We start from the raw sequence: 24,905 nt of genomic DNA, 5'->3' as shown, positions 1-24,905 counted from the left end.
CGTTCAACGAATCCGATGTCATTTTGGTGACTGTTTAGACCGTATCCCCGTCCATTAGTTTGAACCCATTTTATCGTCTACGTCACTGTTAAGATCATTTATACAGAGAGCATACGCTTTTCGTAATACGCCTGCCAGTCTGTCTGTTTTCATTGTTGGGTTGACGTCTCCTCTTTAGAATGAATATCAGCTTGAAGTTTTAACATTTATAATATCTCTACAAAGCAGGACAAAGTTAAGAGTTATGTCATAATGTCAATAAGTGTATGTGTTTTGTGTGTATTTTATTAATTTCGGGAGAGGGCAATGTGCGTGCGTGTTTTTTGTTTTTTTTATTTTTATTTTTTGTTTGTGTGTTTGTTCTTTTTTGCTGAAGTGGTTTTTGGTCGATATATATTTGCGTAAAATGAGTTCTGGGAACCAGGTTTTTTAAGAAAAACATTTTTCAATCCCTAATTGGCCCCCAGGATAAAAATGAAAATTCCGAAACCTATTTACTAGACACCACCATTGGTATTCCAAAAGCTGAATTGGCTTTTGCTTAAAATGTAAATATAAGGGGGTGCTTGAGAAAGAAGACGGACAGACGGACCGGGCTAACAACACTGGACTTTCTTTATAAGTGTGGGTATAGCAAGCTCAGCTTTGTATGTGTATATATATAAATAAAGTTGAAATTATTTGTTTTATATTGCGAAAGTGTAACTGAAGATTTCATTACCATCTCTATTGTTCAAAATTACATTAAAAAAGAGGAAGAGGAGGATAAAAACCTTTCTTTAACAATCTGTAAAACACATTTAATCATTTCATGCACAATTTGTTCTTTCACCACGGTGGGTATTTTATTTACCAATTATTCAGAATGACGGTGGAGTGAATATTAATATCCATGTCACCATGATAATGCTATTGATCAACTGTTTGTATATAAATAGAGGAGGATGACATATTCGTGCAATAGCTGGAAGCGGGGACTACAATCCACAGGTATTTTTCTACTCAAAAAATAAGTTCGATTCTTTTAAAAGATTCGAGTCACATCTATATTTGGTCCGTGTGTCTGTCCTTAACGTTTGAAATACATAAGACAATGACGCAATGTTTTCCATTTGAGAATTTTTCACCAATATAAAGACGCTACCAGCTGTAAACAAAAGTGCTGCAAACTTTGACCTACCGATATGCTTGAGGATAATTCTTTGTCGCGCCAACGCTTACTGTGACTAGGGACCTTTGTTTATAAGGTAATATTTACATTTCCAATGCTTTTTCTTCAGTATCTTTACTGTAGTGATAGTAATTATAATGATAGCCATTTCCTCATGAATGTGAACAATGTGCGTATGAATCTTGTTAAATATAGTAAGACTATTTTAACGGTTGGGAATTCCGATGAAATGAAAGTAGAATGTAGATATAAAAATAAATTTCATTTTTAGAAAAGAGATGAGGGTATGAACTTCATCGCTTCACGCCACCATAGTTTCAACCACAGGGGCTAAGCCCGTTTTGCGCCCAAACTCTGTGAAGCCATAAATATAGAAAATATGGTATCAAAGAATTCGGGCCCAAAACGGACTTCATGAAGTATTCTGGAGTGAAGCGTCGTATTTCATGCCCGCATGTATTTTCAAAAATGAAAGTTATTTCCTAAATATCGGGGAGAAAACCGCGTGATTTTCGCTCTTAATACCCACAGGTGCTTGTGGACAGGACTTCCGGTACCCCCCTTCTTTTATTTTTAAATGTTCAATGCCTTGGGTATGTCGGACGTATTTTTGATAAAATATGTAACTTCAGAGTTTATCTATTTCAATGGAATACAAAAATCTCGCATAGAACCCGTTTTTAAAAATGTCATATCACCGATCATATATGTTCATATATTATGATCGGTGATATGCCATTTTTAAAAACGGTTTCTATGCGAGATTTGTCCTGTCCACAAGCACCTGTGTTAATACCAGGCACTTTGTCAAGGAACAGTCACTACCTATGTTACGTGCAAACGTCGTAGGTTTGAAGCGGCTACTAGTCTGCCGGTTGCGAGCCCTTTGGAACCACTAGTCCACCGCAATGGAAATGCAATGACCTCAGGTCTAGGTGATGGTCATACTGGTAGGTCAAAGGTCAAACTTGTCACTGATTACTATCGAAAGCATAGTGTTTTACAAGCACGTCTTGTCTACGTGAATTGTGTCCTTATATTCTTTTAAAGTATATCATTTTGTGTATTCTTCTGTGCCAATCTAATTAAAATTAGATCCTATGCTCCGCTCTACTATCGCTACACATAGGTTATAGGGTCTGATCTTAATTAGATTTGTCTTTTGTGCCATACTCTTTATGCAGCATCATATATCGTTTACAGGACGTTATGGAATATCAAAGGAGGTATCAACAACTTGCATTTGTAATCATTCTAATGTCATCATGCGTCGTAGGTATGAGTATACTATTACTACTTCAATATAGAGTACGCAATTTTGAGTATCTAATCAAACAAATTATCTTCCATCATCACAATTCAATTTCAACTGGCACTTTCCAAGGTTTAACTGAATCGAGAACTTCTACTGAAGAAAACGTTTATCCACTATCACTTCTAGAGGGCAAATGTAAGTACCAAGTTTTCGTTTAATAATTTTACAGTCGCATGAAATCATATATATGTTCTTTTAAAAGTATAAGCAATTTTCTTTCCGTGATAATATTTACATTTCTATGCAGTGCGCATGAAATGAATTTACAAAAACCAATTCTGGCCAGAAGATTTCTTTAGAAAGAAACAAAAGAATATGTGAATTATGTAACCTTAATTGTGTTGAAGATGAATTTCATTTCCTTACTGATTGTCCATTCTATGTTGAAGAGAAATTTACTTGGTTGATGATTAATGAAGACAAACCAGTAATTGTCAAATTGAGTGAATATTTAGTGCAAACTTTCAGAAAAAGAAGTGATGCTTTAAAACTGCAAAAATCATTATAGTTTATTATTCATATATTGGTATAATACTGATACTGTCCATTTACTTGTATATATACCTGATTAGCAATTCATATATGTATGTACTTGTTTCCCCAACATGCTGCATCCACATGCAGTTTGCAGTCTATGTAACCTGTAGTTAATGTTGTAAACTTTCTTTCGTTTTTGAATTTCCTTCTTTATAAACTGTCTTACTGTTATGCCCGTTGGGCCCAAAATTGGAATAAACATATCTTATCTTATCTATACTAGTATAAGGTTTTCAAATCGTCGACATGATGACGTTTATTCTCTACCTTAACTCCGAACACGAACAGAATTTTGTTATAGGTATATAAAATACTTCTAACAGATTGAGATATAACACTTATATACTTTCCCCTTCAGCCTGGTGGAACAAGAGGTCTATTGGCAACCCAGTGAAACGCATTGGTAACTTACCTTTTTTCAATTAGGGGGGGGGGGATGTGTTGTGAGGTATAGCTACCAGATGTTAGAACACCACAACCCACATTGCATTGCCTATACAAGTAAAATAATGTAGAATTCTTTATATATTTTTAAAATATGTGTTAATAAATGAGTCACAAAGTACAGGGACCCATTTTACTAAAGGTCTGAGACTCAAATACTAAGCTCTGTTGCAATTTTATTGAAAGCTGTACTTTTTTAAAGTTTCGAAATGAAGAAAATATTTACATCGATTCATATTTATACATGCTTACTCCTCCTAGGCATCTGATCCCACCTCTGGTATATCCAGGGTCCGTGTTTGCCCAACTCTCTATTTTGTATTGCTTATAGCACTTATGAGATTGATCACTGTTCGTTATATTCACCTTTCATTTACACAAAGAAAGGGAACGCATAAGATAAGAATTTATTTAAAAATCCTAATGTATACGTTCCGTTTAAAAAAATAAATAATTTTCCACCTGGTGGTTTTTTGTTTTTTGTTTTGGTCAAGTGAGCTTTTTTCCAATCGAAATGTCAGTTGTCTGTCGTTGTAAACTTTTCACATTTTCATCTTCTTCTCCAGAACCACTGGACCGACTTCGACCAAACTTGGCACAAAGCATCCTTGGGTGAAGGGGATTTATTATTATTATTTTTTTTTTTTAGTTCACCTGAGCATAAGGCTCAAAAGTCAGCTTTTCTGATCAAAAGTCCGTTGTCTGTCGGTGTCGGCGTAAACTTTTCACATTTTCATCTTCTCCAGAACCACTGAGCCAATTTCAATCAAACTTGGCACAAACCATACTTGGGTGAAGGGCTTTCAAGTTTGTTCAAAGGGGAAATAATCACAAAAATGCAAAAATAAGGTGGGGACATTTAAAAATCTTCTCAAGAACCACTGGGCCAGAGGAGCTGAAATTTTTCTCAGTCTTTGCTACACACAATCAAAATGGGTAAAATGTGCGTTTCTACTTCGAGATTTCGTTGATTTGAATTAGACGATAGAGAATAGACTCAGAATCCTTGTTTGCAATATTTGGAAAAATACACAAGAATCCTTTGGCTAACATACGATGTCTCGAACAACAACAATGGTTAGGGTATTGACTTTTGGTCGTATGGACGCGATATTAAAGGTTCTGTTCTCTTCTGGAGTAATTCTGAAATGTTTTTCATACCTGAATGGAAATGAAATTTTCAAGACAATGAATATCAAAATCTATGATTTTATCAGTTTTGTTTGGAGAAATTTACTTCGTTATCATTGTCACTATATAAATTAGAAATGTAATTCAATAATTTCGATGCTTTTAACAGTCCATTTTCTTTTGCAAACATTTTTGACCAAATAAAATGACTAATCCTAAGTTGTAAGACCTTTAGTAAAACAGTTCTCAGAAGTACAATAATTTCCTATCAATATATTTTTCTGCAAGTTCCACGCTATAGTCATGTGCTTTAACTCAGATAATGGAAATTCAGCACTAAAGTAAAGCGATTTGTATCTTTTCAGGAAACAAACTTTCTGAAGATGATTGTGACTGTCAGACTTCCCTACAAATCCACAGTAAGTTGAATTTTACTGTTCTATTAAGGAGGGAAAATACAACATGATATTGGTGATGGACTATATACAACAATAATGGAACCAAAAATCTTTAATTTACCTGATTTAGTGAAATTTGCAGTTTCAGTACTAAGAGAGAAAAAAAAAATAGATAAATAAACCCTCGTGAGACTCTAAATCACGATCTACAAATCAGCTATCGCACGCATTTACCAACTTAGCTTACTATGGAGCGCGAAAGAACTTCGCACGGTAAATCTGGATCCCCGCCTAAATTGACTCGTATGATTCAAAAAGTTTTGTAAATTTTGCTAATGAGATTTTTTTTTTACGCAAAGTAGAATTTATTAACAATTGATAATCAACTTTAATACCAGTGTTAATAAATCAATTACTCATGATTACAACTCAGGGGGTAAAAAACTTTCCCCCTTGAAATCAGGCTTAAAACCTCATATATTTTGAAATACTTATGGATATAAATGAATAACCATTTTATTTAATTTGTCAAATTCCTTTACATAATTGAGTAAAAACAATGGGTAATCTTCATTTTCATAGTTTAACCTCATTTGCAAAGGCCTACATTTTTGCAGTTACTCCCCTTACACCGGAAGTTGGGGGCACGCTTACGATTGCGGTCCTAAGCTTCACATAAATAGTATTAACAGTGTATAGTAAAGCTTACGTTACCAATTCTTTATTATGCTGAGTTTTAATAGGTTGATATATGACCCCCCAAAAAGGGTTTAGTTTCTTCAATTCTATGGAGAATTTTTTTTTTAAAATGTGCACTTCGTCAAATTGTAGAGCTGGGAAAGGGGGAGGGGAGATTATAGCCGTGTTCGACATTAATTTCTGTTCAAGTTATAATGCAATTGATACCAAGAATTTCAGAAGTAATTTGTTTTAAAAACAACAAAGACCTAGAATTAAAAGCATAATAAAAGCATGTGTTATAATCAGGCATTTGGCATCGTTAAAAAAGGGGGGAGGGGAGGAGAAGAAGTTACCTGAAAATTCTTGACAAGTAATTTATTGAAATTCCAAAGCTCTAAATCTTTAATCGTGGGGGAAGGCGGCAAGGGTTAATCTTTCAGTTCAATTCATTGTTAAATCTTACATTTCCACTGTACAATTCACTATGCTGTTTAAATAAAGAGGGGGATGGCAACCAGCAAATCCTATAGATTTACCGCTGCACGTAAAAAATAACCATCTTTGCATGTAATAATAAAAAGGGGGCAGACCCACTGACTGTTGCTACGTGCCTGATAATTCTTTTTGTGCTTATAAATTTGAATTATTGTAGTGCAAGAAGAGCTGCAAGTTGATTTAAACACAATTTCTTTTTTTTCAAAAGATTGAATCACAAGCGAAAAAAAAATATTTCAACTGAAATATTACACTAGAGATACCAATTCGAGATATTTGAACACATTGCGTTTATTGGTATTTGATGTACATTCAGCAACAACTAATTTTGTCAAGTGTGAAATGATAAGTTAATAATGTACATGTATGAGTTGGTTGCACATGTGATTTCAGGCATATCTAATTGTGTTTTGGTTGTCTAAAATAATGATAAAAATAATAATGAAGAATTGCTGATATACTAAAGACATCCTGATCTAAAGAAGTCAAGGACTAGGCCTAGTTATCAATATTTACATACTTTGTTACATCATGACCCTACATTGCTTGCGAGAAAATCACACAAGGGACACATATAAATGTAATCAGTGACTAAAATATTATTGTTAAGTCATGCTATTCTAATTCATTACACTTGATTATTAGAAAAAAAATCCTTGACTTACGATTAATTACGATCAGAAATAGTAATTTTCTATCTATTCGGCATTGTGCTACGCGCCCTTTGTAATCAAGGGAAATAACTCACACAGCATTGATCAAAGAATGAACATATTTGCCGTGTCATATCCCCCCCCCCCCCCCCCCCCCCCCCCCCTGTGAAACAACTAAAGTTTTGGTGTAATGTTGCTACGTCATGTCAATTTATAATAACTGTGAAAAGGAATTTGTGTTTCGCATTTCCATTGATTTCTATGGTGAAATGCGTGATTTTAACCAAATTAATAGAGTTTTTGTCAAATAAATCAACTTTTATGAAAATTCATATTGAAAAAAAAAAATGACAAAAAAAAAAATTATATGAAAATGAGAACTTAAACTGACCAGAAGGTAGGCGGTGAAACAATGCTGTCGTTCGTAGTTCTTAACATAAACTCGAATAATTTATATCTTCAAATATTTGAAGATAATAATTAATTCATTTGATGTGCGCAACAATTCAATCAAAGATTTCTTCAAATAATTAATGTCTTCAATTCTGAATTATTGTGCCATTATCTGAATTGTTGATAGCATGATTATTCTGCTGAATTGATGAGCGGTATAATTGAATTGTTGCTCTCTTTAAATGAATTGATGATATTTTCAACATACCGGGTATCCACAGTTGAATTGATGAGAGCAATAAATGAATTGATGTGTGCATCAATTCGTTATAGAAAAGCGTTAAAAATAATTAAAGATGTCATCAAATCATTTATACTGAGCTGCAAATGCAATAATTTCACCACATTGATGCGCACATCAATTGATAAGAGCAATAATTGAATTGATGTGTGCATCAAATCAATTATTGCTCTCATCAACTCAATTAACATGTGCATAAAATCAATTATTGGTCTCATCAATTGAATTGATGCTCTCATTAATTGAAATATACATACTACATTTATCAAGATTCATATACGTGCATTGTTATGTACTGCAACACGTTTATGAGGAATGGCTATCATTACTATCCGTGCATTGTTATGTACTGCAACACGTTTATGAGGAATGGCTATCATTACTATCCGTGCATTGTTATGTACTGCAACACGTTTATGAGGAATGGCTATCATTACTATCCGTGCATTGTTATGTACTGCAACACGTTTATGAGGAATGGCTATCATTACTATCCGTGCATTGTTATGTACTGCAACACGTTTATGAGGAATGGCTATCATTACTATCCGTGCATTGTTATGTACTGCAACACGTTTATGAGGAATGGCTATCATTACTATCCGTGCATTGTTATGTACTGCAACACGTTTATGAGGAATGGCTATCATTACTATCCGTGCATTGTTATGTACTGCAACACGTTTATGAGGAATGGCTATCATTACTATCCGTGCATTGTTATGTACTGCAACACGTTTATGAGGAATGGCTATCATTACTATCCATAAAGATATCAAAGGTAGAAACCTTGTAAAAGTATCTGTCTATCTTGTCATTACAGGATGTTATGCTACAAACTGTGCCCCACGCTTCCTCCACTGCATACGCAACACCAGCAATGAACATCATTACTCTGTGTGCCAGGGAGGACACAATTTGTGTCTGTCCAAATGTTATCGATTGGAAAAAGACAGATTCTAACCAGCACAGTCTTTAACTAACCAAAACTGATTAAAGCAACTAACAAAACAAACACTGAACTGTAAATGATTTAATGCTTTGGCAATATTTCTGAAAATGACATACTGCAACATAACTGATCCATTCCATTTGTATAATGAAAACCAATAAGAATCCAATTATCTGTACATATAGTTCAGTTATACGTCTCGTTTTGGATGAATTATTGAGCCAAATAAATATTTCAAGTCACAATCTTCATGCTGAAAAAACTTGCATGCGCTTCAAATTTCCATATACTGGAAGTCTCTGGTCTTTTGAGAAAGTTTCCAAATTGCTAATTCGAAATTTAGTTTAGCAACTTTAATTGATACAATGACATTGTTATTTACTATTCACAGCAGCTGGTATAGCACAATGCAAGTTAAAATGTTGAGTACTTGGTATAATAAATGACCAGGACCTACAAACAGATACCGGCAGCCTTCCCTCTACTACACATAATAAACAGATACCGGCAGCCTTCCCTCTACTACACATGATAAACAGATACCGGCAGCCTTCCCTCTACTACACATGATAAACAGATACCGGCAGCCTTCCCTCTACTACACATGATAAACAGATACCGGCAGCCTTCCCTCTACTACACATGATAAACAGATACCGGCAGCCTTCCCTCTACTACACATGATAAACAGATACCGGCAGCCTTCCCTCTACTACACATGATAAACAGATACCGGCAGCCTTCCCTCTACTACACATGATAAACAGATACCGGCAGCCTTCCCTCAACTACACATGATAAACAGATACCGGCAGCCTTCCCTCTACTACACATAATAAACAGATACCGGCAGCCTTCCCTCTACTACACATAATAAACAGATACCGGCAGCCTTCCCTCTACTACACATAATAAACAGATACCGGCAGCCTTCCCTCTACTACACATGATAAACAGATACCGGCAGCCTTCCCTCTACTACACATGATAAACAGATACCGGCAGCCTTCCCTCTACTACACATGATAAACAGATACCGGCAGCCCCACTACACATAATAAACAGATACCGGCAGCCATCCCTCCACTACACATAATAAACAGATACCGGCAGCCTTCCCTCTACTACACATAATAAAACTGGGTACTACATTCACCATCTGCCATAATCAACTTCAATCCTACCTGCATTAACTGAGCAAGGTCTGCTATACAATGTTACATGTACTCCCCATTATTTGAGGTTTCTTCCAGAAAGGTAGGGAAACTTTGTGCATCATTCTCCAGACAGCATGGTGTGTACAGCGTACAACATTCCCCAGACAGCATGGTGTGTACAGCGTACAACATTCCCCAGACAGCATGGTGTGTACAGCGTACAACATTCCCCAGACAGCATGATGTGTACAGTGTACATCATTCCCCAAACAGCATGATGTGTACAATGTACATCATTCCCCAGACAGCATGGTGTGTACAATGTACATCATTCCCCAGACAGCATGATGTGTACAGTGTACACCATTCCCCAGACAGCATGGTGTGTACAATGTACATCATTCCCCAAACAGCATGATGTGTACAGTGTACATCATTCCCCAGACAGCATGGTGTGTACAATGTACATCATTCCCCAAACAGCATGGTGTGTACAGTGTACATCATTCCCCAGACAGCATGGTGTGTACAATGTACATCATTCCCCAAACAGCATGATGTGTACAGTGTACATCATTCCCCAGACAGCATGGTGTGTACAATGTACATCATTCCCCAAACAGCATGGTGTGTACAATGTACATCATTCCCCAAACAGCATGGTGTGTACAGTGTACATCATTCACCAGACAGCATGGTGTGTACAATGTACATCATTCCCCAAACAGCATGGTGTGTACAATGTACATCATTCCCCAAACAGCATGGTGTGTACAATGTACATCATTCCCCAAACAGCATGGTGTGTACAATGTACATCATTCCCCAAACAGCATGGTGTGTACAATGTACATCATTCCCCAAACAGCATGATGTGTACAGTGTACATCATTCCCCAAACAGCATGGTGTGTACAATGTACATCATTCCCCAAACAGCATGGTGTGTACAATGTACATCATTCCCCAAACAGCATGATGTGTACAGTGTACATCATTCCCCAAACAGCATGGTGTGTACAGTGGTGAAGGTGTCTGTACTCATGCTATGTTGTAGTTGTTGAAAACATTTGTGGGCTAGATTGATCAATGGTCTTTTTCCACTCAGCATAAGTTCCCCATACAAGTATACTCCCATGCCCTATAAAAAACATGGAAATTTGTGAGGATGTGATGGTTGTCAATCTTATAAATATCTGTCTGAGTTTTGCAAAATTTCACATTGTCCCTATTATTATTACACTTTGAAACAAATTTACCTGATGTTCTATGAGGAAGTCCTGAATATCTCCATGAAAATGACTGTGTCGTTGTTTGCACTTTATTACCAGTTCACACCATCTATGTTTGATCTTTAAAAAAATGAATAAGGATAATTCATCAGAATCTGTGTATGATAAAAGCAGTCATTTCTTTGTTTCGTATCAATAATCACCTACCTCTGCATTGCATGTTTGTATCTGATACTTTTTCTTGAGGCATGATAAACCAAACCAAGGAATATCATTTTCATCCAAGAGTAATTCCAAGAACAGAAGCAGTTCATCTGGGTTACACTGTAAAATGTGGGAAAAAATACTATAAAATAGTACATTTCCAAAAACCCAGGTTTAAATGACTCGCACTCACAACAGCATGCAACAAACAAATACTTTCTTGCAAATTGATAAGGGCAGACATATCTGAATGTATTTGAAATTTCATGCCAGCATACTTCATTAAGCGCTTTAGCATGAAGCCTTGAAGTTCATACCCTAATGTATTTTCAAAAATGAAATTTATTTCTAATATTTACATTTTATATTCATTTGTGTCCAAATTCCCAGCTATCAAAATAGACATACTATATTTATCGAGATTCATGCACGCATTGTTTACAACACATTCATGAGGAAATGTCTATCATTACAATTTGTTGAGATATCAAAGGCAAAAACATTGGAAATGTAAATATTCTTTCTTGTCTTCCATTTACCCACAGAATACAAAGAACTCACATCCTTCAGTTCATCGATTATGGAGAGCTCTGTCTTTCTTTTCTTACAACTAGCACAAAATGCTTCAACCTGTTGATGGAGTAGTTATGAGATATTCAAGATACATTTTCTACATGTATAAATACACATAAAAAAGTCAGATACTGCAAAAGATAGATTGACCAAGAATATTTATGTTTACCTGTTTCTTTATATAAGACACCCCATTGTTTTCTTTTTCTACCATGCTCAGTAATGCCTTCAAACAAATACAATTTTATATCTTTATGTTCCATAAATGACACATACATGTTTTATTGCTAATTAATTTGAATACATTGTAACACTATAGATAACACTTTACTCACTGATGGAATTCCTGAGTACTCTAGCCAAGCAGACGACAGTTCTGCAGCAGTTACTCCAGCTGCCCTGAGATCAAAAGGAGAATCCATTTATGATAAGACAAAAGTTACACGTCTCCTTACATAGACTATGATATCAAAGAATTCTTACAAAATTTCTTCACATTCCTGGATGAAAAATTGCAGCACTTCCTACAAATGAAATTATTTCAGTCATTATCGAAAAGATTGTGTGCATAAACAAACAAGTGAAGTTTTATCATAATACGCTGGTGACAAATTACATGATTTTGATGAAATTATAAGCTGGGCTATTTACCTGAGAGGAAACAAGTTTCCCATGGAAATGTTGCACATACTTTCTAAGACACTCTAGGAATTTCACAGATCCTGCCAACTTTTCTAAATATCTTAGCAGAAAATATCCCTAAAAATAAATTGACAGTCATCAAACTCCGCTTAATAATTTGACAAATTCATCAGCCTTGGATGTCTTATGTCAGTCTGAATTTTTTGTTTGGCTAAAGAGAATGACTCAAGGATATAGGAATCAGCAGGCAATAAAACTGCACAATTACCAGTGATAATGATGGGAAACTGACTGAATTAAACTGCACAACTACCAGTGATAATGATGGGAAACTGACTGAATTAAACTGCACAACTACCAGTGATAATGATGGGAAACTGACTGAATTAAACTGACCTTGAATTAAACTGACCTTGAGGTAATGGACTTGTAAGTACTTCTTCTCAGGATTCATTCCATTTTTAACAAAAGTTTTGTTACCTCCTGATTCAGAGCAATCTGGTCTGGAAAATAAGTAACTACATGAAAAGTAATAATCATAATAAATTTGTTATACAGCATTGAAAATCATTACAAATGTTTTAAACAGTTTACAGAGCTACACTATACGCTTACATACAGGAGTGTCTGAAGGCTGCCCACTGTGTTCTGAAGTTCAGCAGTTAGGATTCGGAATTTAACAAGGTCTCTTAGATCACGGATAACATATTCCTCCTCTTCTGATATTTTCCCCAGTCTCTAATGAAATGCAAAATATTCTTATTTTACCTCTCGTGGTTTAAAAAGAAATTTTCAGGTTAAAATACATCTAACCTGTCCTATGTTTGTACTTGTAATATTGGTGGTATCCATACTTTGTTTGGTGCAGTAGTACACCGGTTGCGATAGCTCAATGGTTATAGAGCTTGCTTTGCAACTGGGAGGTTCCAGGTTTAATTCCTGATCCCAGTGGCCGTGTCAAACCTAAGATGTTAACATAGGTAGTGACGGTTCCTTCACCAAGCATCCAGCATTAGAAGAAAAAGTTACAAGTCTTTGGATATGACCTTAACAAAGGAGGTCCCATATCTCATTAGGCATTAGCATAATAAAGAACCCTTACTGCAATGGTCTTGAGTTTTATGTTATAGGTGTACACCTGGTGACGTTCCTGAATGAGTGAAAAATTCTTGAGTGGGATGAAAAACAAAATGGGTATACATTTTTAAATAAAAATATACCTCATTACTTGTAAACAAGACTCACACCTTTTCCCTTCTTTTCTTGCTGCATTTATTATTTTCAAACTAATTAAGACCTCTCCGTAAATGAACTATACCCTTAGAACCCTGGTGTGTATGATATCCTCCAGATAAGTACAGAACCCCTCAGTCAGCCATTCCTCTGTCCAGTCAGCTGGACCAATCACAATACCAAACCAAGTGTGACACACCTCGTGGGCAAGGCGGTAAAACATGGAGAGATCTGGATGTAGGAGGGACTGGGATAGGTAAAGAACGTTGGGACTGCAAACAAAATAATGGACATTGATGTCTGATGCATAATCCCAGGTATTGGTAATTAGATAATGGACATTGATGTCTGATGCATAATCCCAGGTATTGGTAATTAGATAATGGACATTGATGTCTGATGCATAATCCCAGGTATTGGTAATTAGATAATGGACATTGATGTCTGATGCATAATCCCAGGTATTGGTAATTAGATAATGGACATTGATGTCTGATGCATAATCCCAGGTATTGGTAATTAGATAATGGACATTGATGTCTGATGCATAATCCCAGGTATTGGTAATTAGATAATGGACATTGATGTCTGATGCATAATCCCAGGTATTGGTAATTAGATAATGGACATTGATGTCTGATGCATAATCCCAGGTATTGGTAATTAGATAATGGACATTGATGTCTGATGCATAATCCCAGGTATTGGTAATTAGATAATGGACATTGATGTCTGATGCATAATCCCAGGTATTGGTAATTAGATAATGGACATTGATGTCTGATGCATAATCCCAGGTATTGGTAATTAGATAATGGACATTGATGTCTGATGCATAATCCCAGGTATTGGTAATTAGATAATGGACATTGATGTCTGATGCATAATCCCAGGTATTGGTAATTAGATAATGGACATTGATGTCTGATGCATAATCCCAGGTATTGGTAATTAGATAATGGACATTGATGTCTGATGCATAATCCCAGGTATTGGTAATTAGATAATGGACATTGATGTCTGATGCATAATCCCAGGTATTGGTAATTAGATAATGGACATTGATGTCTGATGCATAATCCCAGGTATTGGTAATTAGATAATGGACATTGATGTCTGATGCATAATCCCAGGTATTGGTAATTAGATAATGGACATTGATGTCTGATGCATAATCCCAGGTATTGGTAATTAGATAATGGACATTGATGTCTGATGCATAATCCCAGGTATTGGTAATTAGATAATGGACATTGATGTCTGATGCATAATCCCAGGTATTGGTAATTAGATAATGGACATTGATGTCTGATGCATAATCCCAGGTATTGGTAATTAGATAATGGACATTGATGTCTGATGCATAATCCCAGGTATTGGTAATTAGATAATGGACATTGATGTCTGATGCATAATCCCAGGTATTGGTAATTAGATAATGGACATTGATGTCTGATGCATAATCCCAGGTATTGGTAATTAGATAATGGACATTGATGTCTGATGCATAATCCCAGGTATTGGTAATTAGATAATGGACATTGATGTCTGATGCATAATCCCAGGTATTGGTAATTAGATAATGGACATTGATGTCTGATGCATAATCCCAGGTATTGGTAATTAGATAATGGACATTGATGTCTGATGCATAATCCCAGGTATTGGTAATTAGATAATGGACATTGATGTCTGATGCATAATCCCAGGTATTGGTAATTAGATAATGGACATTGATGTCTGATGCATAATCCCAGGTATTGGTAATTAGATAATGGACATTGATGTCTGATGCATAATCCCAGGTATTGGTAATTAGATAATGGACATTGATGTCTGATGCATAATCCCAGGTATTGGTAATTAGATAATGGACATTGATGTCTGATGCATAATCCCAGGTATTGGTAATTAGATAATGGACATTGATGTCTGATGCATAATCCCAGGTATTGGTAATTAGATAATGGACATTGATGTCTGATGCATAATCCCAGGTATTGGTAATTAGATAATGGACATTGATGTCTGATGCATAATCCCAGGTATTGGTAATTAGATAATGGACATTGATGTCTGATGCATAATCCCAGGTATTGGTAATTAGATAATGGACATTGATGTCTGATGCATAATCCCAGGTATTGGTAATTAGATAATGGACATTGATGTCTGATGCATAATCCCAGGTATTGGTAATTAGATAATGGACATTGATGTCTGATGCATAATCCCAGGTATTGGTAATTAGATAATGGACATTGATGTCTGATGCATAATCCCAGGTATTGGTAATTAGATAATGGACATTGATGTCTGATGCATAATCCCAGGTATTGGTAATTAGATAATGGACATTGATGTCTGATGCATAATCCCAGGTATTGGTAATTAGATAATGGACATTGATGTCTGATGCATAATCCCAGGTATTGGTAATTAGATAATGGACATTGATGTCTGATGCATAATCCCAGGTATTGGTAATTAGATAATGGACATTGATGTCTGATGCATAATCCCAGGTATTGGTAATTAGATATGAACAAATGGATATTCTATTGATAAAAATAAAATGTATCATTACGTTCACATTTAATGGGAGGTGGCAAGTAGGTTGATTAGCAATAATAAAATATAATTCATTGCCCAGGTGAATAATTGTAAAACACCAAAAATATTCAAATATTGCAAGTCACTAAATGTTTATTGAGCAAAATTGCAAGGTAATCTTGACACAAAAATAAAGATTCTTATAAAGGTAATTTTGTGTTTTATATATATGTTCCTAATGAAGGAGTGGAATATATACAAAAAGTTGAGTCTCATTAAAGAATCTAAAAAGATAAAATCACAGAAACAATGGATTATGAAATATGTGATTTATAGTTAGTAAATGTGTAGTCTAAGCATTCTTGTTTGGATGACTTCTGAGCCATGTGCTATACCTTGCCATTCCTAAACTGTCAAAAGAAGTTGGTACCACAAGAATATCCTGTCTTTTCATTGGATATTGTCCCAGTACAGCAGTGACTGCCTCCATACACACTGGGGCGTACCGGTGGACATCAGCCATGGATGTCATCAAGACCTCAGGGCTGAACACACGGTAAGGGACCACCTCACTTGAAGATCAACATGAATGATTAAAATACAGTGCAGATTGTTTCAAAATAAAATACAACGAGCAGTAAAAGTTACTATAAACATATATTTTTGCAAAATTGCATCAATTGATATAGATTTATCATTTTGGGAATTAATTATGGTGTTAAAAGATAAGCAATTTCTTTTTCTGACAACCTTTTGTGAAAAATATATTTGTGTCAGAATTCAATACACCTGCGAACTTGTTAAGAAATATGGTCAGATTTATAGTGCCTTTTTGCATGTGTGATTGAGTAGTGCTAACTAAACTGTATCAAATATGTCCATCGTCAGTTGTAAACTGTGCATGAATTATGTGTAAGCTTTTAAATTTCCTTCTTAAATATTATATAATACTCTCACTGTCAAGCATGATGGGATGCATTGTGGAAAACAAGTAAAATTACATGTCAAAGGGACATAATTATAAATTCTGCCAAATTTTATAGTTTTTCAGTACAGATTCATATTTCATACAGGCTAAAAATCAGCATAGAATCTTCATCTGTGGTCCTTAAAAGTGCAGAACAGCTACAAATTGATGCAACTGATATTAACCTAGTTGACTGGTTAAAAAACTCTGCAATTAGTAGATCTACAGTATAAACATTTTCATGACAAACAATGGATGAACACACTAACATAAAATGTTTTATAAGAATACTTACTTATCCTGTATTTGAGGCTTTTTACATTCTGTCCAATGTCCAACAGCGAGAGAAAGAGTAGAGCTTGGCATGGGAAAGGCGGTCCAAAAGTAGTAACAAGTTAAGCCTACAAGTACAACAAATGATGGAAACACTACAGAAATACTCCTCCACTAAAAAAATTAAGTAAATAACAGAAATATTCTAACGCTGAAAACTGTTCTAATGTTGAATAATTGAAAAAGTCTTTTCTTTGTTGTTTTAAGTCATATGCAAGAATTTTTCACTCACGTAGAGATATCACTTGCTTTGCATGAAGTGCCACAAATTTTGACCTATGCATGGTGCTCAGGGCTGCACCAAATAAGGGTTCTTTATCATGCAAATGCCTACCATAACATGGGACCTCTGTTTTTAGGGTCATATCTGGAAGACCCATGACTTTTATTTACAGTGTACTTCTGATGCCGAGTACTTTATGAAGGAACTGTCACTACCTATGTTAAAAGTATAAGTTTTGATGTGGTGCTGAGATAGCGAATCAAAAATGGGGCCTCCCAGCTGCGAAGTGAGCACCCTAACCACTAAGCTATCATGACCAGTTTCAATCTGACTAACCATTTATAGAATCTTTACACTGTGGATTGTGGTCCCCACTCATGATGACTGTGAGTCCCTGAGGTACTGTTATATAGGCCTGCCAAGTTGCCAGGGCCTCGGGAACATCCTGACTGGGAAACAGGGAGCGGTTGTTGATCCAGTGTCCATGTGTGTATACACAATCACTAATAACAAATACGTTAATTATATATTCATTAACTTGTACATACATATCATACAGTTTTCCATTAAAATATACATGTACTACTCAAAAATAATAATGAAAGTGGTGCAAAACTATTTTGTCAATGTATAGAATTACTTACTTGCCATCTTGATCCTCTGTCCACTTCAGGGAATGTCCACTCGGTGCTGTTTTGTATGATACTTTAATAGCTCTCAAATCTGCATCCCCATTGTGACCAGGCACTTGAATTTTTACACATTGGTCACCTAGTTCATACTGAAGCAATGTATCAGATATATGGCTTTTTTCTACAGGCCAGTTCTGTGAACTAAATGATTCTGAATTAATGCTTGTTTCAACTTTCTCCTCTGAGACACTTCGTATTTCCAACTTATAGCAGTCTAATATCAATGTAAAATCCTCATTAGTTTGTCTTGAGTTCAAATTTTCCAAGAAATTAGCAGACACATGTGCATCCTCACATGAAGAGGTTAAATTCCTCATTTGCTTGCTTGGTGAGGCATCGATGTCAAAGCTGTTAGAGGCTCTATTTACATCTCGTTTTCTCTCTCCTGAATAAGACACATTTCTTGGAGGCACATTATACTTCCTGGCATCTTCCTTCTCTCCTGAATTATGAGATTTATGCAAAAGTCTCTCATTATGTCTAATGGGCTGAATACCAGGCAAATCTGGTTCCCTGACTGTATCACTGCTCTCTGGTTTCCTGACTGTATCACTGCTCTCTGGTTCCCTGACTGTATCACTGCTCTCTGGTTCCCTGACTGTATCACTGCTCTCTGGTTCCCTGACTGTATCACTGCTCTCTGGTTCCCTGACTGTATCACTGCTCTCTGGTTTCCTGACTGTATCACTGCTCTCTGGTTCCCTGACTGTATCACTGTTCTCTGGTTCCCTGACTGTATCACTGTTCTCTGGTTCCCTGACTGTATCACTGCTCTCTGGTTTCCTGACTGTATCACTGCTCTCTGGTTCCCTGACTGTATCACTGCTCTCTGGTTTCCTGACTGTATCACTGCTCTCTGGTTTCCTGACTGTATCACTGCTCTCTGGTTCCCTGACTGTATCACTGCTCTCTGGTTCCCTGACTGTATCACTGCTCTCTGGTTCCCTGACTGTATCACTGCTCTCTAAAGTAGTTATACTGGAATCTCCTTCACAAACTTCACCTTTTGAAGAACTCGAGCAGACTTTCTGTTCCAATTTTGACTTGATATTAGCTCGATGAGTAAAAAAGACAGTTGTACTTCCATGAAAAACTTGACGGTGAAGATCACATTGTAGGTGAATCATGTAGTGATGAACTTGAATTTCTGATATGTTGGCAGACAATGGAAGGTCAAATTCTCCTCTTTGCTTTACATCCTCATTCATTTTCAACTAAGTGAATCTAAAAATGATGATTTTTGTTTAATTTAAAGGAAAAAATATCTTTACATTAGTGCTCACATTAGAGAATATCTGCCATCACCATATACTTATATCAGGAATGAATTTAATATAACTGTATTATTGGGTTATAACTTGCTGAGGATTAAGTTTATAGACTGTGAAACAGTTTGTAAAAGACCCAAGGGCAACATTGCTCACCTGAGTTACCTTAATTGGCCCAGATCTAAAGATTTTTCCTTATATATTCGCAAGTAAAACTTTGATCCCTATTGTGGCCGCAACCTACTTTTCCTTGAATCTGCACTATGTCAGAAAGCTTTCATATAAATGTAAAATTCTTTGGCCCAATGGTTCTTGAGAAGAAGATTTTTAAAGATTTTCCCTATATATTAGTATGTAAAACTTTGATCCCCTATTGTGGCCCTATCCTATCCCCAGGGGCCATAATTTTAACAAACTTGAATCTGTACTATGTCAGGAAGCTATCTTGAAAATGTGTACTTTCCTGGCCCATTGGTTCTTGAGAAGAAGATTTTCAAAGATTTTACATATACATTTGCATGTAAAACTTTGATCCCCTATTGTGGCCCCAACCTACCCCCAGGGGTCATTTTAACAAATTTGTATCTGCACTATATAAGGAAGCTTTCATGTAAATTTCAGCTCTTCTGGCCCAGTCATCCTTGAGAAGAAGATTTTTAAATGACCCCACCCTATTTTTCCATTTTTGTGAAATTTTTTCTTCCCTTTGTAAGGGACATGGCCCCTCATTTGAACAAACTTGAATCCCCTTCACCCAAGGATGCTTTGTGCCAAGTTTGGTTGAAATTGGCCCTGTGGTTCTGGAAAAGAAGATTTTAAAAGTTGTTAATGTATTTTCACTAGTTTGCTATTATCTCCCCTTGGAGAAGGGTGTGGCCCTTCATTAAAACAATCTTGAATTCCTTGCCCCAAGGATGCTTTGTGCCAAGTCTGGTTGAAATTGGCTAAGTGGTTCTGGAGAACATGTCAAAAATGTGAAAGTTTACAGACAGACGGACAATGGACAACGGGTGATCAGAAAAGCTCACTTGAGCTTTCAGCTCAGGTGAGCTATTAAGGTACTCTACTATTAAATCTATTCATTTTAATTTGATTTATCATCTGATAGATGTATAATGCTTTTACTTACATTTTAGGACGGACGATGGACAACAGGTGATCAGAAAAGCTCACTTGAGCTTTCAGTTCAGGTGAGCTAATAAGATACTCTGCTATTAAATCTATTCATTCTGACATCCCCCCCCCCCCAAATCGGAGAGGGCTACATTATTGCAGCTAGGATTTATTATATCAATACATGTACAATGTGGTAAATGATAATACAAATGAAACATGATACAAAGTGATTGTTTACAACTACATATGTATTTCTACTAGAATTCAAACAATTTTTAGAAGATAAGACTGAGCGACAGATAACAATTACAAAGAAATCCTTTATTTTAGCTTGTATTGAAAACAATAGTGATATACAAAACACTATCATTCTATTTCTATTATGTTTATACTGCAAGATGCATTAAGAAACCTTTAAACTTGCCCGCTGCAATATCACAAATGAGATTATTTTATGAAACACACAAATATATCGCATAATTATAAGAATGGTGAAAAGAAATTTTTTTATTATAGGATTAAACATTCTTTTTGAAGAATTTATCGATGTGTAAACTCCGGACATTTTACTCACAAACTGAATAAAAGTGCGAAGCACTTTTATGTTAAGTTTGTGAGTAAAATGTCCGGAGTTTACACATCGATAAATTCTTCAAAAAGAATGTTTGATTCTTATAATTCCAATTCATCCACTTTATTTACAATTGCAAAAATTTGAATAGTTTCCCCGCACTATGTTATTTGTTTTCAGGCGTGTATGAATACATCGCGTTTTCGGATTTATTGATGTATAAACTCTTGTTCAGTTTCATTTTTGTCCAATCAAAACAATTGTAATGAATAACATTGGAATTATACTCAATGGAACAGACGGAACTTACTATTTACATGCCTCTCTCTCTTTTTCTCTCTTTCTCACTATCTTTCCCCATGCACATAATGATATTCATGTACTTTATTATGTGTGCAAAAACCAATAAAAAAAAACCATGATACATTTACGTGCCATTTCAAGATCTATTTGTATATCATGCATCATTGTGACAGTGTTTGATGTTATCGTATGTAGAAGCACATTGTGTTCACTCATGTTAGATTAATGTTATTTCTTGCTAGTCAAACATGTAGCATGTAGCAGATCAATATAATAAAATGTTTAACAGGAAAAATCTTATCTTAAAAATCAGTAACTGTCACACCACATTTTGATCCTTTCATCTCTGTAAATTAAATTAAAAAGGGGGGGGGGAGTATATATATTTTCTGTAAAGCAAAACTTATTCTTAAAATGTCAGTCTTTCAAAATACCTTGGTGTGTATGGGGTCCTACAAAACAGAGAACCATGAGAATTTTGAATTATTACAAGCGTGTAAACTGTTTTACTACACTGATTATTGAAAATAGTACACATATTAATCAATCAATTAATTTTCATCCATCTATAATCAGTTTTACTGGAAAAAATACCTTCATCACTTGTTAATTTCCGTAATGTCTATCCCAATCTAATTAATAGCGAGCGAAGCTCGCGTCGCGACGTGACGAGCTCGCTCCAATGATTACACATATGAGTCACGTGATTTGCTCTTCTTCAGCTGAAAAAAGATGAGTATTACCCATAATGCTTCTGCAAAAGTGTCGCCGTTACTGCGGTATACTTCATTGACGAACCCGTAATTAAAATAATTAGATTGTTTAGAAAGTACCATAAACGTTTTTAAATTCCAGACAAGCTTTCTCATAGCTTCAAAAATTTTGTTTTTGCTTGGTTTGAGAGAAGAAGAAAAAACATTGCAGCTAATGTGACGTCACAATTTGTAACTGTTTACACCAAGCGCGTTATATTTCCCGCGTTAAACGAAGAGGCGGATAAAAGTCGGGTTGCAAGATGTTAATGGGCTTCGCTCGTCTCAACGGTCACACCGTACAACATATTATAAAGAACTCAAAGTTCCTTTATTAGAATACTTGTCAAAATTTGTTATGGACATGTATCAAAAATTTAGCATCTTGACAAATTGCGATGTTTGATGGTTCCCGATTATGTATATATATATATATATATATATGAATATACAGAAGATTACCGAAATTAGGTAGTGGCAAAGGGACAGTGTACTTCTTCAATAACAGGTTATAGGTGGAAGGAAATTTCTTAGTTTATTATTATTTTTTTTAAACAATATTTTATTCAAAATGAATGGGACTGGACAGCAGCCACAGCCTATTTTAGCCCTCTCCCTAGTTCATCAATAATCAATGTAGTGTATACAGTCTACACACCAGTAATAATTAAAAATCCACAAGGTTCTTTAGGGTTCTCTATTTAGTAGGACCAAGGTGGATTATGATAAGGGCTTGAATTTCAAAACAACCAATAATTAAGATTTCTGCAATAACAACTGACAGAAATTTCACTCTGACATGACCCTGAATGTGATGTTGTTAAATCTTTGTGTAGCATTTACTATGTCATCGGGTCAAAGAATCTAAATTCAATTACTATGTTTCCTTTTTAATAGTCTGTCCCTATATATCCTATACCCTACTATTTTGGCATAGTGCACAATTATTTATAAATGTGCACTATCACTATTTCTTTTCTTTAATTTTTTTTGTGTCTCGGGACCGGGTCCGTAGGACATTATCATTTTGACGATAGCACATTCTAGCTAGAAGGGGGCCCACTAGTGTGGACAATACGGTTACGCCTTAAGACATATTAAAGAGAGCTAAATATAGAGATTAAACTGGACCTGATATTTGGACACTTAGCGGAGCTCTCCCTATAGGTAACACGTATATACATGTTTAAAAGGAGAATATAGGAAAATAATGAAAAACTATACCATACCTATGGAACTTGAAATTTTGGTACTAATGGCGTCGATTCGAATATTAGCGCGCGGACATGTATTTCTCCATTTTGAATCTCGTCTACCCTAGTTCACGTCGTTCTGAGATGTTACATAAAATTCGTAAAAGCATGTAACTCTTACTTTCTTAATCATATATAATCACTCCACGATTAACGCCATGTTTGTTGTTGTGGTTCAAACGCTATGTTTGTAAATTTGCTAAATAACGACGCTGAATATGACGTCACAATGTACTGTTTACATCAATTGCGTTATATTTCCCGCGTTCAATATATAGGCGGATCAAATATCCAAAATTAGGATGCTTTGATACAGTTCCGTCCTCGTGCTAACTTCGGATTGTTTTTGTTCTGTTTTGGATATAGATACTAATGCCAAAACTTTTTTGCTTCGCCCTCAAACACGGTCACGCCGTAAAACATATTACTATATTTATTAGAGGGCGAAGCCCTCTCACGGCCCGAAGGGCCGTGAGAGCGGAGCTCTCCCTATAGGTAACACGTATATACATGTTTAAAAGGAAAATATAGGAAAATAATGAAAAATTAAACCATACCTATGGAATTTGAAAAGTTTGGTACCAATGGCGTCGATTCGAATATTAGCGCGTGGACATGTATTCCTCCACTTTGAATCTCGTCTACCCTAGTTCACGTCGTTCTGAGATGTTACATAAAATCCGTAAAAGCATGTAAATCTTATTTTCTTAATCATATATAATCACTCTACGTTTAACGCCATGTTTTTTGTTGTGGTTCAAACGCTATGTTTGTAAATTTGCTAAATAACGACGCTGAATATGACGTCACAATGTACTGTTTACATCAATTGCGTTATATTTCCCGCGTTCAATATATAGGCGGATCAAATGTCCAAAATTAGGATGTTTTGATACAGCTCCGTCCGCGTGCTAACTTCGGGATGTTTTTGTCCTGTTTTGGATATAGATCCTAATGCCAAAACTTTTTTGCTTCGCCCTCAAACACGGTCACGCCGTAAAACATATTACTTCATGTCAGCTTTAACCAGTCAGTGGCAGTCACTGTACTTACTGTCTTGAATAGTTCCTCAAAAGAAGATTGTATGCTCATAATTTACAGACAGTGTTCTCTTTAGGAAAGTAGACATGTAGAGCCTAGCAATAACAACGTATGGTACTTTACAAACTACGTCCTACTTGTTAGAGAAACGGTCACTTATCTCGGCCAAGCAAGTCCCACCTCTTCCTCCCGTATTTTTCTACTTACATGTTCCACCTATAAGTTATAATAACGTTGCATATCTTGATCAATTAGATCATCTGATCTAGGATCCGACATAGACATCCGATCATCATGAGACAATTGTATACCGGAAGCTCAT

The 24,905-nt window shown here is 35.7% G+C and overlaps 2 protein-coding genes across 5 annotated transcripts; one reads left to right on the top strand and one right to left on the bottom strand.

Moving 5' to 3' along the window:
- The first annotated feature begins 47 nt into the window (after positions 1-47).
- Positions 48-8,482, top strand: LOC125672232 (uncharacterized). 4 transcript variants are annotated; one of them, XR_008802198.1, is made up of 7 exons: positions 48-990; positions 1,118-1,247; positions 2,375-2,447; positions 2,556-2,621; positions 3,382-3,426; positions 4,964-5,017; positions 8,343-8,482. XR_008802198.1 is itself a non-coding variant. In XM_048908405.2 (7 exons), the coding sequence occupies exons 1-6, from the start codon at positions 2,110-2,112 to the stop codon at positions 4,977-4,979; spliced, it is 258 nt and encodes an 85-aa protein (XP_048764362.1). In that variant the 5' UTR covers positions 1,988-2,109; the 3' UTR covers positions 4,980-5,017; positions 8,343-8,482. The 4 variants fall into 4 exon arrangements, 3 of the variants coding, with proteins under 3 accessions (XP_048764360.1, XP_048764362.1, XP_048764359.1); XM_048908405.2 differs by lacking the exons at positions 48-990; positions 1,118-1,247 and adding exons at positions 1,988-2,121; positions 4,034-4,079; XM_048908403.2 differs by having other exon boundaries at positions 136-1,247.
- A 55-nt stretch (positions 8,483-8,537) lies between these two features.
- On the bottom strand, positions 8,538-24,873 carry LOC125668864 (aminopeptidase O-like). Its single transcript, XM_056161793.1, has 16 exons — positions 24,791-24,873; positions 18,232-19,503; positions 17,924-18,090; positions 17,327-17,432; positions 16,460-16,636; positions 13,597-13,783; positions 12,898-13,016; positions 12,691-12,781; positions 12,288-12,395; positions 12,120-12,160; positions 11,972-12,035; positions 11,806-11,862; positions 11,625-11,693; positions 11,067-11,183; positions 10,887-10,979; positions 8,538-10,768 (listed from the first exon to the last, which is right to left on the bottom strand). Exons 2-16 carry the CDS (start codon positions 19,485-19,487, stop codon positions 10,622-10,624), a joined length of 2,799 nt encoding a protein of 932 aa, XP_056017768.1. The 5' UTR covers positions 19,488-19,503; positions 24,791-24,873; the 3' UTR covers positions 8,538-10,621.
- Between the last annotated feature and the right edge of the window lie 32 nt (positions 24,874-24,905).

The sequence above is a fragment of the Ostrea edulis genome, chromosome 4 (assembly GCF_947568905.1).
Source record: "Ostrea edulis chromosome 4, xbOstEdul1.1, whole genome shotgun sequence".
Lineage (NCBI taxonomy): Eukaryota > Metazoa > Mollusca > Bivalvia > Ostreida > Ostreidae > Ostrea > Ostrea edulis.
The sequence above is the reverse complement of the archived record's forward strand: the minus strand, read 5'-3'. Positions and strand labels throughout refer to the sequence as shown.

Excerpts from the sequence above, each read along its gene's own strand:
- LOC125672232 (XM_048908402.2), top strand. Across the intron at positions 2,622-3,381 it reads ATCACTTCTAGAGGGCAAAT|CCTGGTGGAACAAGAGGTCT; the intron begins GTAAGTACCAAG and ends TTTCCCCTTCAG. Across the intron at positions 5,018-8,342 it reads GACTTCCCTACAAATCCACA|GATGTTATGCTACAAACTGT; the intron begins GTAAGTTGAATT and ends TTGTCATTACAG.
- LOC125668864 (XM_056161793.1), bottom strand. The coding sequence starts at position 19,487 with ATGAATGAGGATGTAAAGCAAAGAGGAGAATTTGACCTTCCATTGTCT. Across the intron at positions 13,017-13,596 it reads TACACACCAGGGTTCTAAGG|AGACTGGGGAAAATATCAGA; the intron begins GTATAGTTCATT and ends GCATTTCATTAG. Across the intron at positions 12,782-12,897 it reads GGCAGCCTTCAGACACTCCT|ACCAGATTGCTCTGAATCAG; the intron begins GTATGTAAGCGT and ends CTTATTTTCCAG.